This window comes from Astatotilapia calliptera, chromosome 22, assembly GCF_964374335.1.
Source record: "Astatotilapia calliptera chromosome 22, fAstCal68.1, whole genome shotgun sequence".
NCBI lineage: Eukaryota > Metazoa > Chordata > Actinopteri > Cichliformes > Cichlidae > Astatotilapia > Astatotilapia calliptera.
Genome location: NC_137442.1, coordinates 12,490,619 through 12,507,497, shown reverse-complemented (window position 1 = coordinate 12,507,497; position 16,879 = coordinate 12,490,619). Strand labels below are relative to the sequence as shown.

At 40.8% G+C, this 16,879-nt stretch overlaps 1 protein-coding gene across 1 annotated transcript in view; it reads left to right on the top strand.

Annotated features, from left to right (window-relative positions):
- The window catches only part of LOC113014370 (dolichyl-diphosphooligosaccharide--protein glycosyltransferase subunit STT3B), a 104,401-nt gene that overhangs the window by 36,625 nt on the left and 50,897 nt on the right, over positions 1–16,879 (top strand). The window contains exon 2 of the mRNA XM_026155846.2: positions 7,747–7,855. Coding sequence (XP_026011631.1) covers positions 7,747–7,855 — 109 coding nt within the window. The remainder of the gene's footprint in view (positions 1–7,746; positions 7,856–16,879) is intronic.

Below are 16,879 nucleotides of genomic sequence, written 5' to 3'. Positions count from 1 at the left end.
ATAAAATGTATGCATTAGCATATATTTCAGCAATATGTGTCATGTTTCATTTATTCAATATGTGGCCCTTTGCTTGCTGTATCATAGTCAGTCTGGCCTGCTGAGAAAATGTGTTGCTCATTCCCGGTAAGGATTGTTACATATGCCCCTTCTGTGATTCTACTAATTGCATTTTTGACCATGCTGAATGTGCTAAATGCTAAATATTCTTAATTTAAATGAAGTCTGGAAGATATGATAGACTTGTTATGTTTTAGCTGTGCTGGATGAGCGTTTAATATGTAAAAATCTTTTGGGTGGAGTTCAATTTTAATGTAATGCCTCATTTCCTGTAGCATTAGGATTAAATGGCTCTTACTGGACCTCTTCATCTCAGACGATGAGCTGTGCACTCTGGGTTAAATTGGGGGTGGGGGGTGTCTCCTCTGCAGTGTCAGCAAGTGTTAACTTATTGAAATTAAGATAATTATATTTTTTGCCTGTTTGGAGACTTGGAAATGGTTGACCTAGCAGAATAATTAGCTGCACATTTGTTGTTTATCTCATAATATTTTTAATGTTTCCTCTTTTCTTTTTTTCTGCTCTGGTTCGTGCAAACATGATCAACTGAGTCGGTGCTTCAGTCAACCTACTGCACTCACTGCTTGTCTAAGCAGAATTTCACATTGACAAAGTAATTTTTCAAGGAACATATGCACATATTGCTGTCATGCATTCAGAAAATAATCTTCATTGCGTTATTTGTATTAATCTAATCCTTAATTAACCTCACCTGAACGTGTGTCTTTGTTAAAACCCAACCTTCACACTTCACATGGGAAGGTCCCATAATATGCATAAAACTGTTCTATTCAATTGTGGAGAAAACTCCAACAATCAAATGACCTCCTCTGAGCAAGCACTTTGACGAGAGCAGGAAGGAAAAAAACTCCCTTTTAACTGGTGTAATTGGAAGTTTGGTAGTTTGATATCTGGCTTTTCTTGCTGACATGGGTGCCTGTGTCGTGCCAACCACCCCACTCACTACACCACTTTGCAATGTGTCTTTTGTTCCATCAACTGGTTGCAGCAGACCCCCCACCTTCAAAAATGATCAACAAGTGCTTGCTCAAAGGGAGTCATGTGATTGTTGGGGTTTTCTGCATATTATTGTGCGGTCTTTAACATACAATATAATTCACCTTGAGGAAAATGTTGTGATTTGGTGCTATATATATTTAAAAAAAATTAATTGAAGTTGCTTTTCATTAGAAAAAGTGTGGGCTTGTTTGTGACTGATAGAATACAGTGTAACAATAAAACTTCAAAATGTAATCAATTCATATGTGACATTCACACGCCAAATGTTGAATGTGAATGTTGGATTAAAAAGTGCTTGAGCACAGAAAAAACACTTGTGGTGAATGTGTGGTTTAGTTAAATGCTGCTGAAGGCTCAATTAGAGTATTGAAGTAAATACCAGTCGATTTAAGTTGAGCCACTGCATGTTTAAGCATTGTGTAATTTTGTGTTCTTATATCACTGGCTATTAAAGGTGGCTCATGTGTATTGTTAGCCCACTCTTACTGTTAACAGATATAAAGTATAAGGAGTTAGTAGACTTGACATTAGCTGTTTTCCTTCTGCTTGCACGCACTCTTTACAGTAGGCTAAATCATTCATCACACTCTCTGGATGTTTGTAGACTTATGCAGCTTTGCTGTTCCAATATTGGCACAGAGTTCACTTGTGTTTTGGGTGGATAGTTCTATCCACTGCTGGGTCTAAGAGTTTGAACAATGAAGAGATATCACTAGTGGCCAGGATGCTTCATCTTGTCAGGTGATGGCAGGACCAGTAGACACCATTAAAGCTTTGGCAACGATCCAGTCAGCCAGTTAGTGTGACCTTTCCCACCAGTACTGAGTCATTAGTTTTTGGGACAGTTGGACAAAGTGTGCAGTGTGACTGAAAACTCACTGTTATCCAATTCTGTGGTAATCCAACCAGAAAATCCTATTTTGGGGATATTGGAAGGCAAGTTTTTGTGGGCTGTTGATAGCTGTAATCCTGTTCTTCAAATGGCCCGTCTAAGGTTGCTAAAAGAGGCGAATGCACTGTTGCCTAAGAAAACGTGCCCTTAGTCAAAGTATAATTAAATGGCAAAAAATATGATCATTTTGATAACTCAGGTTTTTGACCCTGATCAGGTAGTCACATGTATCACAAAGGTACATATTGCATAAGTATAGAAATTGTTAGCCCAGGGAGAGTTTTCAAATGGACATTAGCTGAGCCAGTGAACAGCTATTCACTCCTTGGTTTTAGTTGTGTTCCTGATTAAAATCTTTAGATTCTAGACATTTGAATGATGAGAAATTTTTATTCTCATTCCACAGTACTCTGCAGAGGTCTTGAGCCACCCATCATTTCTTCATATTTGCTAGAAAAATGGGAAATAGGTGCAGCAATTTATTGGAACACATGCAAACTGGCAAGTTAATATTTGGGGTGTTGGCGCCTCAAGATGATCTCACACTGCTTTAATAATGTTGGGTTCGGTCTGGGGAGGCCAGTCCATGAGTATTGTTGTTTTTTTTGTTTTTTTTTGCTGTTTTTTGCTGTTTTTTCTATCCAAATATGCTTTTACTACATTAGTTGTGTGTTTGGAGCTATTGTCATGCTGAAAAATGAGGCCATTGCCAGTGAAATATTTTCCATATAATTATTGGTATTTTTTTCTGTCTTCATAAGTCTATAGATTTTGGCAAGATTCCAACACCACTGGCTAAAATGCAGTAATAAACCACCACAGAGCCTCCACTGTGCTTTACTGATGGCTGTTTTCCTCCCCTGAGGAGAACTGAAGGGTTTTTTTGCTAATGTGTCTTTGAGAATTACCTTGTTGGTGGAAAAATACTATTTTTATGTCTGTCAACCTGTAAATTCAGTTTAAGAAACTGGCCTATTTTTATTCCTTTCTTTTGCTGCTAGTTACAAAGAGCAAAAAGAGGATTTAAAATTGTTTCTTTGCTTTGTCTGTTATGTGTAGAGCAGCTCATCCATAGTTAGGTGCCTTTTTATGCTTGAATGTTAGTGGCGTAACAATCTTCTGCCTCTCCGGGATGTTCTTTTTATAATAATCATTATAATCATGTTGCTAATTAACCTTATTAGCTGTGAGATTTCCACTAGCTGTCTTTAGTTCCCCGTGTACCTACTTTTTAAAATCATATTGGTGGCATGCACTAAAGTTTTCTATGTAATATATATACATGTATATTTTAAATAGAAAGCAATGTTTGTGGCAATGTATCTCTGTACTCTATGCCGTAGCCTGATGCAGAACTCAAAGATGTGTAGGGTAGCAATATGCAGTGCAAACCCAGTAAGTTGATTAGCACAAGGATAATATCACTGTGAAACAAAATGCAATGGGATGTAATTGTATCAGGTTCATTACGCTGGTGTAGATGTTTTTCTCATTCTTATAGCTCTGTCAGTCCGTGTATAGATTTACAGTCTGTCCTCGAGTCTTCTCTCTGTTCTGCATTTCAGTAAAAATAACAGTCCAGTTTCACTTGAGGTTGCAGAGCAGCACAGAGACATCAGCTCACAATGCAAACAGCAACACCGTACCCTGTGACAGGGACTCGGCACAGAACTCTAATTTCTGCTTTAAGAGACGTGGCCTTACAAAACGACAATAACAGGGTCACCCTGACGATGGTCAACAATGCTCGACTGCCGGATACCTCACTGTGTGAAGCTTATTTTGTTTGCACTTGTTTGCCTTCTTGGTCCATAAACAGTTTCATCATTTACACGTTGTTCACAGAGGTTGTTAATTAGTCAAGGTGGCGATTAGAACCAACGACCATTCAGACACTCACCAGAATATGGACGAGTGGGGAAAAGCCAATGATGCATCTGATTATGCAGTTGATGCTGAATGAGGCATTACTAGTTTATAAACAGGAAGGGAGCCCACTTAGTCATGCTGCTGCTGATGGCACAGCCTCAACAGGAAACTGGTAATCAGTGAAACGGACCTTGATTAAAATAAATGACGGTGCTTGCAGGAGTCCCCCTGTGATATCAAGTGCATAAATATCCCACTTCTATTTTTATTTTTGCTTTCAGATATTATCTGCGGAGTTTATATAAGAGTTGTTCTGCAGATATGAATCCAGGATTTTTTTAAATTTATGTTCTTTAAATGGTGTTATTAGAGGTGTGCTGCTTTCCTTGAAGCGTACTTGCTGGTTTTCAGAGGTGCTGCAGTACAATCACTAGTCATTCGTGTGCTTTGTGGGCCTGAAAACCATATTGGCAGCTATGCATTAAATTGCTAATGTGCCTGGCAGAGCTACATTATCCGCCCCGTCAAAGTGACAAGGGCAGAGGTAGAGCGCTCCCTTCAGCTGTGCATGAGATCTTTGGAAAATGGGTTGTGTGGATATGGTGTGGCAGTGCGCAAAGTTGTCTTTTTAAAGGCTTTCTTTGAATTTGCCGTGTTTCCGCCTCGCTGCTTTGACAGCTGCAGAACAATGAGGCCGGATTGGCTGGCCAGTTTCACAGCACCTACATTCAGTCTCTCTGTGGTCAAACTCGCACACCTGGCTGCTTCTGTAGTTATTTTTTTCCCTTTTTTACTTCGTAACATTGAGCTTCTTTCCACGCCTCAGCATGCAATGAAATATTTGTATTGAAAGAACTGGACATTAAACATATGAAACAATTGCTAGACTTTAATTGACAGGACCTAATCTTGTATGGGGGGTTTTGTAGCAGGAAAAACTGTAAAGCAGTAGCTCTTTTTTTCTCCTTTCCTGTGTGACTCCTGTGTTCCAGCTGGATGGTTTGTTTGTCCCAGTCTGTTCTCTGCCCAGATTCAGACTCTCGGGCCTCAGGTTGTTGAGTAATGTGATTGCCTGAGGAGCCCCAAGGATAAACACTCATGTCAGCTTCTTTATAGCTTTTCAAGATCACTTTAAGAGGCACAATGCCTGTGAGTGTTTGCCTGTTGTTTCATCCGTCGCATAGAGAATATTGCTCTTCTAATTTATGATCATTCTGTTCGTCTTGACTTATCAATATGGTTAGTAACTGTTGTCATAGAGAATGAAACACAAAAATAAAAATCCTGGGATCTGTTGACTTTTTTTCAGTATCACCTGTATCCCACAGCATCCCATCATCATGTTGCAACTTCTCCATCAATGAAAGCGTGCTGCATACAAAGACGTCTTCTCAAAACTAACTGAGGGATGGGAATAGAGAAGATGAGAGCAAACCAAGCATCTCGTGACCGTGCAGCAGTTTTAAACTTATTGCATTGATCGTGAGCGTCTCACGCTCCACGACTTTGCAGGTTTTTACTTGTCATCTCTTAATCTGTCTCACCTGAATACATGGAAACGCAGTTTATGTGATTAACTTTGGAAGCACGCTTATTGATTTAATGACATCCCTAGCCAGCCTGTTCGATTGTGACTGAAAACATGCTGACGATAAATTTGGTCAGTAATTAAACTATTGATTGTTTATCAACAAATATGCATTTATTAAACACATAGGTGTTTTTTGTCGTTTTTCTGTTTGTTTTTAAGCAGAGGATTTACTTGACCTTTATGAGTTCAAATGAAAGGGGTGGACACTATGAGGGACACAGGGTCGCCTGGTAGAGAGTTGGACCCAGACTAGGAGATGTTTTTGACCATGAGGACCCCTTCCAAAGACAACTGTCGGTCCCTGCCAGCCTGCAACCTCCAACGTGGAACGTCCACAGAGGCATATTGGGGTGAAGAGAGGCACGGCTGGCAGCAGATGGGGAGCTTGATGGAGAGCTGAAGCCAGTAACCACCTGACACCTCAGCCGCTCTGTAGGATGTGGACTGGGTGACAGAGCCTTAGTGGAGACAAAGACTGCTGCAGGAAACCATTATCCTTCCACAGGTTTACCTACGGAAACCTTGTTACGACTCCTATTTTCGTCTGGATTGATCTTGTTGTGCAGAGGCGCTCTTTCAGTCATTTCAGTTACAGAGGAACAAAATGGCGAGTGAGCCTGTGCTTCTAGGGAGGAAAGAGGTGCGCTCCATTCATAACACAAGACAACACGAGAACTTTCTAGCTAAAATTACAGCCGTCTTTGAAAAGACCAGTGTTTAAGGGTTTGTGCCTGTTCGCACTTGAAGAGTGGGGTATGCTGAAGGAAGAAAATGTAGTTGATTGGCTTCGCAGCTGTCGTTGCGCCCGAGACACCTGTGCTTTTTGTGTGTGTGCTTGTTGTGCGTGTGCTTGTTGTGTTTCACTGTTTCTGTTGACACTACTTTAAGGTCAGATGAATTTGATTATAATTGCCTCTTCCAGCAGCTTGCATGTTTCTCTTTTTACAGTTGGAGTATACACTGTTTGCAAATTTATATCAGATACAAGTTCAGTATTTAAGTCTTTTTAAGTGACTTTTAATCCCTGTTTTCTCATTAACGAGTGCCAGTAATAAGGAAGTGATTGCACTGTTGAGTCGGTATTATGGCCTATTATTGTTATTTGTAGCAGATTTAGATGCAGATAAACGTCTCACTGTTTTGCATTGTTAAAATGCCAAGCTTGCCTTCTACTTATACTCTTTTGATTTGTGTTTAAAAAAGAAAAAAAAAACGCATGCAGCAGGAGCCTCTTTATAGCCTCTAAACTTTGGCATGTATATGCTGCTTTAAGATGCACATAAATGCAAATTTACAGCATCAGCTTGTTGAAACCCCTGAGCCTGCTATTGGTGCAGCAACGGCCACATGTGCATATTTGACTGAAAATAAACACAGAAAATCTGGTTTTAAAGCAAAACTGTCCCAACCAAGGCTTTGTATTGTTTAGTCTCATTTCAGTCTTGTTACTATAGCCTTTGTGTTTGTTGGCTTGTCATATTGTTAGACTTGATGCAATATGAATCAAAGAATTGCTCCAGAGCTTATTAGTCACACAGATGAGGCTGCTGTGTCCTCTGTGATATACATTTGTCTAATAATAGTCCTTTAGTGAGCTGCTGAGGTTTGCTATAGGATCTCTATAGATGAATTATGTTACATGAGCCTTTGAACATACTCGGCCTACATTAATGAGCTCGGTGGCAAAAGAAGCTGCCTCTGAAAATTTACTGAACACTTGCTTCGTTCTCTTTGGCAGCTTTCTTCTCAGCACTGTCAGCTCTTTGGTTCTGCTGCTTGACGCCGTTCCAACCCCCTCGGCTTACCACGGCTACAGTGTGAATCGAAGCCTGTTTGGAGTGATATTCCTTATATTTATTCTTAGTTTCCCCCCCTTTGGTCATTATTTCTCTGTTCTAATACCAGACCTATTTTACGTCTTTGTCAGCTCAGCCTAGTGGTTGAAATTGGAACTATTTGTACAATAAGCAGGCTTTTGTTCTGAAAATGCCACCGTATGTATGAAAGCCCTTCATCGCAACCTTTTTCCTTTTTTAAATCAGCGACTGACCTGAGCTGTTGGCGATAGCACAAAGGCTCACGTTGTGAATGGAAGCTTCATCTTCCATGTTTCAAAAAAGAAAAACTCAGCAGCTTATCCATTCGTACCGCCTTCAGAAAATCTGTAAATAATCTATTCGTTCCTAGAGATGAGTCTTTGTTGTTCCCCTTCTCAAAATTGGCCTACAAATGAAAATAGATCTTTATTCTATCTGTGTGGTTGTTTCTTTGCCTTACACGAAGTAATCCCTATTATTTTTCTGCATCTCTACAGGTTCAACTACAGATCAACACACCATCTCACCACCAATGGCTTCTATGAGTTCCTCAATTGGTTCGATGAAAGGGCGTGGTACCCCTTGGGGAGGATCGTGGGTGGCACAGTAAGTTTATCCTCAAAATGCAGCTCCATTTGTTACATATTTGTTCATCAGTTTTCCATTTCCAGTTTAGAGAACTAGAGATTTAAATCTTGTTAATAAGGTGCCCATAAGAGCCACAAGTATCTCTACTGATCCGATTTCTAAATGGCCTATTCAGCTTTGGAGCTACAAAGCTGATGGAGCCTATCCCATCTTGCATACACATCTTGGGTACACACTGGATCTGTCAACAGCCCCCCCACACAGTCTCACATCCTCACCTACAGTCAATTTTGAATCATAATTTAACCTAAAAAGTATGGCTGTGGGGAAACTCCACACAGGAGTACCACAGGCTCACAAAATTTTAAGAAAATATGTTTTGTGATTAAAAAAATAATAATAGAGAGAACCTGAGCAACACTGACTTGGATAATGACCTCTGTGTATGTGTATGGGGAACAGTCAGTGTTTACACTCTTTAGAAAAACCATGGTGCCCTCAGCCTACATCAGAATCATAATACTCTGGATACTTTACCTTTTTGGGCCATTCTGTTAACCACAGATTGGTTGTGTGGGGAAAATCTCAATAGATCAGCCCTTTCTGAAACACTCGACCCAACCTGGCTGACACCTACGACCGTATCCAATCCAGCATTACTTACATCGCCTTTCTTCCCTCATTCTGATGCTCGATTTGAACTTCAGCAGGCCTTATTGGTCATGTCTACATGCATAAATGCACTGAGTTGCTATCACGTGACTGGTTGATTACATATGTGTCTATGAAGTAGTTGTACAGCTCTACCCCAGTGAGAGTGTGTATCAGAAAAGACTAAAAAGCGATCATTATTTCCAACCACGACTTTTCCCAGCTGAAGGTCAATCATCTGCATATTGCTTTAGGTGTTTGATGTAAAACACAGAGGCAAGCGTTTACATTTCTGAAGGCCGAACATTTGCTGTGCTTGAAATTGACCCCAAGGATAACCTTTCTAAATAGTTGCCTTTTCCCCCTCAATTTTCTGTTGTTTTACTAAATCAGCTCAGACAAGTGTTTCATCCTCTTTGTGTTTCCACCAAAGTGTTGCCTTGTCTCCGCATCTCTTTTATTTTAATGGCTGATTTAAATTCAGCCTGTAGTTTCCAGTTTGGTCACTTGAGCATTGAGGCACTACATTTTGCTGAATGTGTCTTGCAGTTTGTTTAATCAGACAGTGACCTCAAGTGTGAACGAGCTCGCTCTGCATCAGACTAAAAGGGGTTGAGATAAGTGTCAGCAACTAACGCTGAGGCCATGGCACTATATTAGATTGCTCCCTTTCAACTTGGGAGCAACTTTCTGGCCCATGTGTGACACAGTGAAGATGTATTCATGAAGGAGAGTAAGATGAGCCTGATACTGAGAGTCAAATTGGTCCTGAAAGAATAGATTTACACTACTTTAATGAGTCTTCTAATATTAAGGATAAGGTTGAAGAAAGCTTTTAGTGTTTAGAGTCTGCCTTGCAAAAAATCTCAGGGCAACGGGACATAAGCTAGAGGAATTCTGCATCGTACATAGCCTGGAAATAGTACGCTTGATGCCGCAATGTCCTGATTTTTAAAAAGACTGAGATATATTTGCATTGCATGACCCTGACCTGGTTTGGTGGCAGAACACACAGAGGCTCACACATAGGTCGACCAGCACATCGAGATGCCCATTTGATCCTGTCGGCACACAAGGTTCAATACAGGGATAAAAACAAACACAAGCTTACTACATACAAGAACAAAGAAGGCCTGCCTACATGCAGTGTGGAGAAGTATTTCGAGGGTACTAAAGTCAGGCTTGGCAGATCAAGGATGCCATAGAGCCCCATAAGCCTCCATCAAAGAGCATGGATTTAAGTCACAATCCAGGAACAACAGTTAACCGTTAACTTGACTGATTCCCCTCAGCTGCCGTGCCCTCCCCACTGACCAGCAACATGATTACGATAAAATATTGAACTTTTTCGGTGAAAAATGGGACATGATGATTCTACAAAATGTGTCTCCCATTTCCCCGATTCCCTCATCTCCCAGCCTCATCTTCTCACCCCTCTATCCTGTGAACAGTGACGTCTATGTGAGTTAAATACCTTTGGCCTTTCCATCTCCCTTTCCTCCTTAACGTCCCCACCTGCTGTTTGTTCTCTCAACCAAGCTTCATGGACATACTAGGGTTATACTCTGAGCTATAATTGCTCTAGCTAATGGTGCATCAGGACTACAGAATCTAGGTACTCAGTGCCAGATAAATGTGGAAATGAATTCTTACCTCGATTACTAGTTCAGGTAAAACGCTGAGCTAGAGCCTGACCCTTGGAGCCTGTAGTGCGACTCCTGTCTCTTTCCCTCTGATTAGGGAGTTCCTGCACATAGCCGATACAACGAGGCATGTTAATGCTGTGCATTTATTCACATTTCTGTTATTGTAGTACCAAACAACGTCCAGGGCTGGAGCTGGAAGACATTCTACATACTGATATTTGAATATAGTTTTCACTCCTGCACAAGCAATCCAAGGAATTATACATCCCAAACCTATCCATCAGGATTCATCTGTCATAAGTAATTACCATCAGATTCTGGTAATTGCACATGACAAGCCTAGCCTGTAATAATGGATGCTCTGCTTCTGTTTCAGTACATGGACGCTTGGGCTAAGCCGTGTACCCAGAGGGTGGAAGCTGAAACTCATGAAAATTAATTTAAGACTGTACGCCTTCCAGTTCAGATTACTCGTCTAATCATGACATTAACAAGATTCCCGGACTGTACATTGCATTATCTTCAGCATAAATATCAGTGCACACAGAGCTGAGGTTCTTCTTCTGCACATTTGGAATATATTGATGGCGTATGAGTCAAAACGGGAAATGATCGTAGAGTAATTCACACGCTGCAGTCTCCTTTCTGCTCAATGTAGTTTCACTGAAGATTCATTTCATTTTCCAGTTGGACATTACTTTAAATATTTTAATGTTCTCAGCAGACTAAAGCAATTTGCAAAGGGAGAACATACATGGGCTTGAGCAGTATCACAGCTGGAGATTAGAAGTTGGCAGACAGATGGTGCATTTCATGAGTGCTTTATAACTTCATTTCTGGTATACTTCTATTTGTCATTTGTTTTATTAATATTAGGCTTGTTCCAAATGTCGATGTTCCCCCATTAAACAAACAAACAAAACCCTAACATTTAAATCATAAGAATAGAATTAAGGTCAGTTTGATTTCTAACCGTTGTATTATGTAGGACATAAGTATGACAAATCTAGCCTAACTAAAACACACAGGCTCAAGCTGATACAAAATCCTGCCTGTGTTTCTGAACTTTTCTTGGAAGTGTTGTGCTGAGTGGTTATGAAGAGTCACTGCAGCCATTTCAGCAAGTATAATTTGTGGAGCGATTGTGCTGGGGCCTAAGGTATGTGTTGCACTGTCTGCAATTACAGAGGTCATGTAGTACTTGCGGCGTTATTATTTTGAGCATCGTCTGTAGATGATTTTTACTTCATACCTTTTTCTTCTTCTTTTATTTGACATTTTTAAAATGCCTGATTCTGGATCCCCAGGGATGATACTTATACCACTGGAATGAATTCACATAAAGCATGCTGGAACTAATATGCAGCTTCACAAGGTGCTTTGGCAACCAAATTAATTAATCTGACTGGAAGAAAAATGTTAAAGAGTAAAACATGCACTGCAGCGGAATGGCTGTGGCATCGCAAAAAGTGGAGATATTGTATTTCTTTTTTTAATCATTGTCAACAAATCCCTTGAAAATGCAGAAATGGATAATGAATTCATCCTTCCAGCAAGATCTGTGTGTAAGCCAAGGCTTGATATAGCATATTTCTCTGTGCCATAGCGCTTCATTTGCCCCCAAACTGTGTCACTGTCAGTGAGCCACACTGTTGCACTACATAAATGACACGTTGCTTCCTCACCATGAACATTAGCATTGTGTTTTGTTTTAAGTCAGTCTCTTATGCATGGTCTTGCTGATGTAAATACTCACTAGCTTACCAGATGCATACTAATCCCCTGTTTGTTAAAATGCCCAGATATCCCAGGGCATCACTGTGGCTCCCTTTGAGATTTACATGCTCGGTCTACACAAAACAGTCCACTGTAACCCACAGTGGACTTTTGGAAAACGTTTAGTGGCAGATGGCAGGTGACATTTCCCCTTATAAGACACATCCATTTCTTTAGCAGATGGGTGGGTCATTTAATTGGCCACACTAAATGCAAATGTCTCCGTATCACATGTAAATGTGCAGAGTCTAGGAGTTGATGCGTAGGAATTGATGCATCTGATAGAACTATGGCCCTTTAGCAACTAGAAATATTTGACCTATTTTTTTTTTTATTACAAAAAAATAGATGAAGGAAAATGAAAAAACTAACTGGATCAGACTTTGCAGGAATGCAAACAGCATAACAAGCATGATTATGACCTTTTCTCCAAAGTGTCTGAATAAGAGAGAGCAATCTGAAAGCTAAGGAAATGCAAATTTAAGCACATTTGAGATTGCATTAAAATAACTGAAAAATAACAAATTATTCTTGATTATTATTTTATTGCTTAGAGAGACAAATGGGTTCATTAAGGGCTGAGATTACATCAGGGATCGACTCTGAGCTGTTGCTTGCTTGCAGTGGTGATAGACAGATGAGGTCAGGCAGGAGTCTCTGTGGTCTGTGATGTTTGCAGATGACATTGGTATCTGTAGGGAGAGTGGGGAGCAGGTGAAAGAGTCTGAAGAGGTGGAGGTATGCTCTGGAGAGACATAGAAAGGAAGTCGGTAGGTGGAAGACAAAATACATGTCTGTAAAGTAGAGTAAGACAGGAAGGTGATGATGCAAGGAGTAGAGGAAGTGACGTAGATGAGTTTATATACCCCGGGGAGTGGACCGTGCACAAGTGGAGTGGTGGGTAGAGACCTGTGTCAGGAGTGTTTTGGAGTTGTAAGAGAAGAATAGTGGCTAAAGGAAAGGTAAACAAGATGAAAGTGGGAGCACGTATGGTGTATGATTTGGAGACAGTGGCACTGACAAAAGATGGGAAGTAGAGCTGGAGGTGCCAGAGTGGCACTAAGAGAAACAGGACTGGAAATGAGAAGGTTAAGAGGTTCGCAGACATGCACACTGGAGGGCTAGTGGGGAATTGTACAAAGGGTGTTGAATATGGAGCTACCAGGGAGAAAGACGAGAGGAAGACCGCAGATGTAGGGGAGGAGGTTTGGTGTGACAGTACATGCTGGAGAGAGGGGGAGAGGGAGGCAAATAATCTGCTGTGGCGACCCCTAAAGGGAGCAGTCAAAAGAAGATTGCAGTGTCAAACAGCAGCTTCACAGTTGGAAGCGGAGGTGGGATTTGTCAACATTTATATATAGAGAGCGACTGTTCAACACTAAAAGTCGGCTGCAAACAGTGCCTTGCTCAAGGGCACAGCGATGGCAGTTGCTGGAGTAACAGAGGCGCTCGCTTATTTGGTGTGTAGGTTTATGGTGAAAATCCCACTTGTTTGCATGACTGAGCGAGATAATTTTATGAACACAGACAGGCTTCAGGGAAGGAGGGCATTTACTTTTACTCCCACACTGCTTTTGAAATCATAAAACGAATGTGTGAGAGCTCTTATTTGCATCAAGCCTATGCTTTTAAAACATGCAGGGGTGTGGACAAGTGCTGGGTTCATCTCAGACTGGTGCAGCGAGCCCGTAAATGCAATCAATGGCTGTTGTTTAGGAAACTTGGGAGCGGAGAATGTAATTCAGAATTTTGTGAATTACTAAGTTACACTCTGCCGTCATTTTAAACAGCCAGTCTGGGTTTGACGTTTTAACAATTATTCTGCTTGCTGTGACCTCTGACGCCAGGTAGGCTTCACGAAAACACCTTTGCTAATGTTACATTTGCTCCGTTCGACCTACCTGGGCTCACCTTTCAGTATATACAGCTCACAGTCTCCTCCTCTTCTCATGAGCCTCACTGGCTCGTTATCTTTCATCATATCTTTTCTTCTGCCTGCCTCTGCCTTTCACACATCTACTATGCTTCCAGTCTCATCCTTACACTCCCCTCCACCGCCCTTTATTCAAAATTAGACAGATGATCCTGACAGTCTGCATTAATTGTGTATGGTAGCATTAAGTCTCTAAGCACTGAGACGGGTCAGGCCGTTCGGAAGAAAGATGAGCCGATGTCAGTTAATGTGACAGTTGAGTGCCTTTATGCTCACGCCAGTCCAGCTGCCCTCTCCCTTTTTATTTCCCCCTTTTCACTCCCACCCAGCCTCCACTCCCCAGAGGATGACTGCCAGTTGCTCTTTCTCCTGTGCCACAGATAAGGAAGGAAGGCTTCTCTAATGTGACAGTCCAGAACAACAGCAGGCTGTCAATCCAATAAACCGCTCTTTGTTGCCGTAATGACAATGACTCAAGTGCGTTTCTGTAACGCCTTTTGACAGTTTTAGTTGATGCTGTTTTCAAAATGAGCAAGCCGCCTTGTGCTTTGTTGAATGCCAGTTTAGAGAAGTGTTGATTAAATTTATGTACAAAGATTTCTTTCAAGCCAGACCTCATTGCTAAATATCCTTGACTATGATGAACAGCTTTAGTCATATTTGAGGGGACCTGGGCCATACGACAGTTTAGAATGGGTAATAATGGACTGTTGTCAAATTCTCAGAGCTATGAGATGAGATGTGGTTGATTTACGCAGATGTAGATTAGCTGGTGTAGGTTGGACTTCTAGGCATTGGCTAATTAGAGACGTGAAGACCTAAGTTTATTAGCAGTAGCGTATGGAGTGGGCCTACAGTGGAAACGCATCAAGGACTACTCGCACGTTAAACATAACCTTTATTTTGCATCTTATTTCAGACGTCCACATTGCACTGCACAAAGCTCTAATTGGATCTGCTCTCATACAGATGAGACAAGGACATTAAGCCTCACCCACTCAGGCCCCATCTTTAATGGTTTTAATAATAACAACATTCTTGTTGACACCATGTGTGGCAAAACTTGACCCTCGATTTTTCTTTATGCAAGCAAAAATAATTCCTTTTTCCTTTTCATCCCAGTTTTCTAGTGTTTGAATCGACCAAAATGGAGAACAGAGAAAAGGAGATTCTGTGATTTATTAATGATATAATCAACAAATTGATAGCAGAAATAATTGTTCAGACCTTTAAGTGTGCCCAGTGTGATTCAAGGCCAATTCAGTTTAGTTCGATTTAATTTGGTTATTTGCAATTAGCATATTAGTTGAGCTGAATATTTATTTTCGTTGCTGCCCCTGTAATATGTAATAAACAGTGGTGGCTCTGTGGCAGTGCACGCTGGTGTTTGGTGCCTAAATGCCCATCAGTAACTCGTGTTCATCATTAATGGAGCTTGTTAATGGCCACATTACCTCCTGTTAAATCTCGCTGAAGTTTTGACCTAATGAAATGAGAAATGTAGTGCTGTGCAAAAGTCTTGAGCCCATACTCTTTTCTTTGTTTCCAAGGAGCCAGAGGCAATACTTCTGGGCTTTTTGAAGGGCCTTGTAAGTGACCATTTTTAGGGGAATGGGTTGTTTTTGACCTGTGAATCAGTGAAGCTTGAAAAGATACTTTACTCAAAGGATGAAACAGTGTTTTGTACATACACATAATTGACAACTTGGCAAAGAATCAATTTTAAATTGTATCTTTAGGGAGTTTGTTATTAACAGCCTTCTACAAAGGCTGCTATAAAGGGTGTCAGAGGACCTCGTGTCCTTGAAGTCATTGGTCTGTCTGATGTGCTTGTAGTAGTGGAACTCCCACAGTTGGTCATGCCAGAGGCTGCTTCCCATAGTGAAATACCGAGGAAGGCTTGAAAGAATCGCTTTAGTTAAATATACAAAGAATCTACAAAATGCCAGAGATCACAGTTTGACAAGTATAAAATCACAGCACAAAAAAAGTATTTTCAAAGAGCTGTTAGTTGAAAGTTTGGCAGTCCAAAAAAACTCTATGGCAGATGAACAGTATGTGAAAGACATGTCCTTAAGAAATGGGGCAAAAAATAATCCAGCAAAGACCTGACGCAGGACCTTTCACTGATCAATCTACCATTCAACGTAGCTTCATCTGAAATGGTCTAAGTGGAAGGTCGGCTGTTAGTAAGTCATTCTTAAGGCAGGAAAGCGGGGAGAAAAGGCTGTGGTGTGCCAAATTACACAAGAACTAGATTGGTAACAGGTTTTATGAAGTGATGAATCCAAATTATTAGTATGTACAGAGAAGGTCAGGACTAACAAGGAATGTTTATAGCTGCCTATAAAACACGGTGGAGCTCTTCCATGGTCTTTAGCTGCCATTCAGCCAGTGATGTTGGGTTTTTTTCAAAGTTAATGGAATTCTGAATGTAGAAAAGTATGATCAGATTTCAATCCACCATACAGTAGCACGTTGCCAATGCAGAAAAAGCATACCTGGATAGACGAACACAAAATTGATTAGTATCAGTCATGGATTGGCCTCCCCAGAGCCTGAACAACATCATCATCATGACTGAATTGAACAAGGAAAATTATTCCTGAAGACTACTTAAATAAATTACAAGAAAGCCTGTCAAAGAGTTTGGGCTGCGTTGAAGAATAAAGTTATTCATTGTATACAATAAAGTTATCAGATATCGACTTTAAAGCTCGATTAAGTTGTACAAGCTCTATTTCCATGTGTGTTTGCGCATGTTACAATGGACCTATTTCCCATTTTCCTAGAAAAATATAAAGAAATAAGGGGTAGCTCAAGACTTTTATACAGTACTGTACTTTATAGCAGTTGAGATGATGTAGTATTAGATTAGTTAGACAAGCCTGGTCAGTAAGTAGTGTGGTCGCTGCTATCCATGATGGATAACAGTCAGTTCAGTGACCTCCTCTCCAACACAGCTTCAGAAGTGTACGGTTTACGGCCAATCACAGAGCCAGCCTTCATAATCAGTTTATCTAGTCTGTTGCTGTC